Source organism: Dasypus novemcinctus, chromosome 10, assembly GCF_030445035.2.
Source record: "Dasypus novemcinctus isolate mDasNov1 chromosome 10, mDasNov1.1.hap2, whole genome shotgun sequence".
NCBI classification, from domain to species: Eukaryota; Metazoa; Chordata; class Mammalia; order Cingulata; family Dasypodidae; genus Dasypus; species Dasypus novemcinctus.
Window position 1 is genome coordinate 98877548 of NC_080682.1, and position 3279 is coordinate 98880826.

Sequence of the window (3279 nt, forward strand, 5' to 3'; positions counted from 1 at the left end):
AGCAGCCATTATCAAAATATTTCCATCATTCCAAATAGGATCTCTGTGCATTTTAAACCTTATCTTCCCATTCTGTATCCCATTCTATTACCTTATATTCTTGATTTTGACTCTATAAGTTTGCTTATTTTAATATTTTCAAATCAGTGAGATCATACAACCCATTTTGCTTTTATGTCTGGCTGACTTTACTCAATGTGATGTCATCAATGTTCAGCATGTTGACACATATCAGGAATTTTCAAGGCTGAATAATATTCCATTGTACATATATAGCACATTTTGTTTATCCATTTATTGGTGATGATGAACTCTTGGTTTCATTCCGTGTTTTGGCAGTCTTTAATAATTCCAGTATGAGCATCACTTTGGTTTTTATTTTTTTCTCCTTCTAGTTCTTCTAGTTTGGACATTCGGCCTTTGATTTGATTCTTTTTAAAAAATATAAGCATTTAGAGCTATATATTTCAATATCTGAACTCAAAAAATTTCTCACAATTGAAAGCTGGGAAAATTAACAGACGCTTAAGGAAGGGTAACAAAATAAACATAGTAGAAACCTTTGTAGAATTTACTCATCAGGAGTTAAATAGTGAACTACATGGATTCAAATTATAGGATATTATATAATGGATGCTCAGTTTTTAGGATTATATATCTTCCAATAAATCCACTGATTTCAATGTATATTGGGGTACTCCTTTATTTGTACAATTATTATCTATTTCAGGTAAGTTACTTAGGGGAATGAAGGGTCATAAGCTATTGTTAACTTCGAAACCTTTCATAAGTGAGGGAGAAAAACATGTGAATGAGGACTGTGAACATAGAATTACTCCTCAAGGATATTTTTATTTTCTGTGGCCAAGGTAGGAGTTATCTTTATAGGGATTAATTTTGACTTCTGAGAATGACTCTAATGTCATCTCTGTGACAAGTTTAGTAGATTACTCAAAATACGGGTGCGTATCTCCCGGGTCTTAATGCAGTACACAACAGGGTTGAGAACAGGAGGGACTAATAAGTAGACGTAGGCCATGATAATGTGCACCACAGGTGGAACATGCTTCCCAGAGCGATGAATAATGGACAACCCCAGCATCGGGACATAGACCAGCAGCACAGCACAGATGTGGGAGACGCAAGTGTTGAGGGCCTTGAATTGTTCTTCTTGTGAGGCAATGTGTAGCACAGTGGTCAGGATCTTCAAATAAGAGAGGAGGATGAGCACAGAGTCCATGCCAAAGGTGATGAGAATGATGATGAGGCCATAAATGCTATTGATGCGGTGGTCAGAACAGGAAAGCTTGATGATATCTGGGTGCAGGCAGTATGAGTGGGAGAGCACGTTGGCTTTACAAAACTTCAGTCGCTTAATGAGAAAGGGTCCCGGTAAGACGACAGCCACAGCCCTTAGTAAAATCCCCACACCTATCTTGGCAATGGTGGCATTAGTCAAAATCATAGTGTATCTGAGTGGGTTGGAGATTGCCACATAGCGATCAAAAGCCATGGTGAGCAGGATGCCTGATTCCATTAGGGAGAAAACATAGATGAAGGACATCTGGATGAGGCAGGCATCAAAGTTTATTTCACGGAAATTGAACCAGAAAAGCTTGAGCAGTGTGGGCAATGTGGCAGCATAGAGTCCGAGGTCACTTGCAGCCAACATGGAGAGAAAAAGGTACATGGGAGCATGAAGTGATTCTTCCACCCGGATAACTACTAAAATGGCACTATTCCCTATAAGGGCAATGAGGTACAGGACACAAAACAAAATGGAGATCACTGGATGGGAGGCCTCCAGGCCAGGGAACCCAGTCAGTAGGAAGGGTCTGTAGGCACTGCCGTTGTAAAGGACCATCATGTCTAATTTGGAGCACAGAAGCAATAGTCATGTATCCCTAGAGTAAGAGAGTATGGATTAGCACATCATCACCATTACCCTTTAAAACGAATAAAGTGGATTCATGAACTTATGGTGGGTATAAATAAATGCCTTTCATTACCTTTTCAAAGCTAGAGTCATAGCAAAACATAGAGGTTTATTAAAGTTTTGTACAAGAAATCATAATATTAAACTCATATCAATTATAATTTCCCATATATAACTAATTTAATCAAGGTATGAAATTTCACATATATGCAGTATATCTGAAATTGACTTCAGTTTTCAATATAAAATGTGGTCAAGGTTGCTCTTAGAGGACAAACTAAAACTAGGTGGGAGATTAAAATCTAGAGGAACAGGTAGGGAGTACGAAACCTCACCCTTATTCTTAGTGCTTAATATCTGTCTTTATGCCCACTAAGAAAATTGAGTTACAGAAACAAAGGGAAGATAAGAATGCCATCCATACAAAGTTGATATCTTTACCAAAAGCCTAGCAATCTCACCTTGATTAAATAAAAATATTTTCTACCAATGCACAGCTCCAGAGCCATCCTTGGATAAAATATGTTAAGATAAAATTGATTCCAATTTTTCTATATATTTTTTTCTACTCAACTAAATCTTAGTGCAGACCATAAAATAAGACTGAGGTTTGTGGAATCTGTATTCTAATTCTACCTCTCACCTTAGCTACATGATGCTAGCTAAATTGTTCTACTTTCTGAAATTCAGTTACCTTTTAAAAAGGCAATGTGGGATTAAGTAAGTGATATTTTAACCTTTTTTTCCCCATGTATGTCTAATAGGTGGAATTTACAACTTTTTAATGAATTACATATAATTATTTGCCCACAAAACGTCCATCACTGAAAACTTTCCCATGTAGTCAAAAATACAAACAGGAATAAATTACTGTAAATTTCACTAATGCTATGGCAGCAAATGTATGGTTCAATAATGAAACCTTCCCGGGAGGAAATTTTCAAGGTGAGATCCCACTGATATGTAAGAAATGCCCACCCAAGGTTGTGTGGTTGGAAAAGAGTATACCAGAAAGGAAGAAAAACACTTGGAAAAAAGAGACAAAAGAAACAATGATACATTTTGGGATCTATAATAATTTGCAGAACAGCTTGGCTTGAGTAGTAACATGAAATAAGGTTTGGGAGATAAGGCATTTCAAAAAAGGGTTTATATCATTTCCAAATAAACCTGAGGATATTAATTTTGATGTTGTGTACATGTGTGTGTGTGCCTGGGGATGGTCAATGGTATGATTACATTCATATTTTTAAAAGATAATTCTTTGTTGTATTGTGGAGAATTGATTGCAAGGGAGGATTTTAAAAATCTCCATAAATTACCTTCCTTTTCTCAAGAAGCTA

At 36.5% G+C, this 3279-nt stretch overlaps 1 protein-coding gene across 1 annotated transcript; it reads right to left on the reverse strand.

Moving 5' to 3' along the window:
- Window positions 1-922: 922 nt before the first annotated feature.
- LOC101438102 (olfactory receptor 51L1-like) lies at window positions 923-1864 on the reverse strand. The gene has a single exon (XM_004471734.2). The coding sequence runs from the start codon at window positions 1862-1864 to the stop codon at window positions 923-925; it is 942 nt and encodes a 313-aa protein (XP_004471791.2).
- Window positions 1865-3279: the final 1415 nt, after the last annotated feature.

Bases quoted from the DNA above. Each gene is read 5' to 3' on its own strand.
- LOC101438102 (XM_004471734.2), bottom strand. From the start codon at position 1,864: ATGGTCCTTTACAACGGCAGTGCCTACAGACCCTTCCTACTGACTGGG.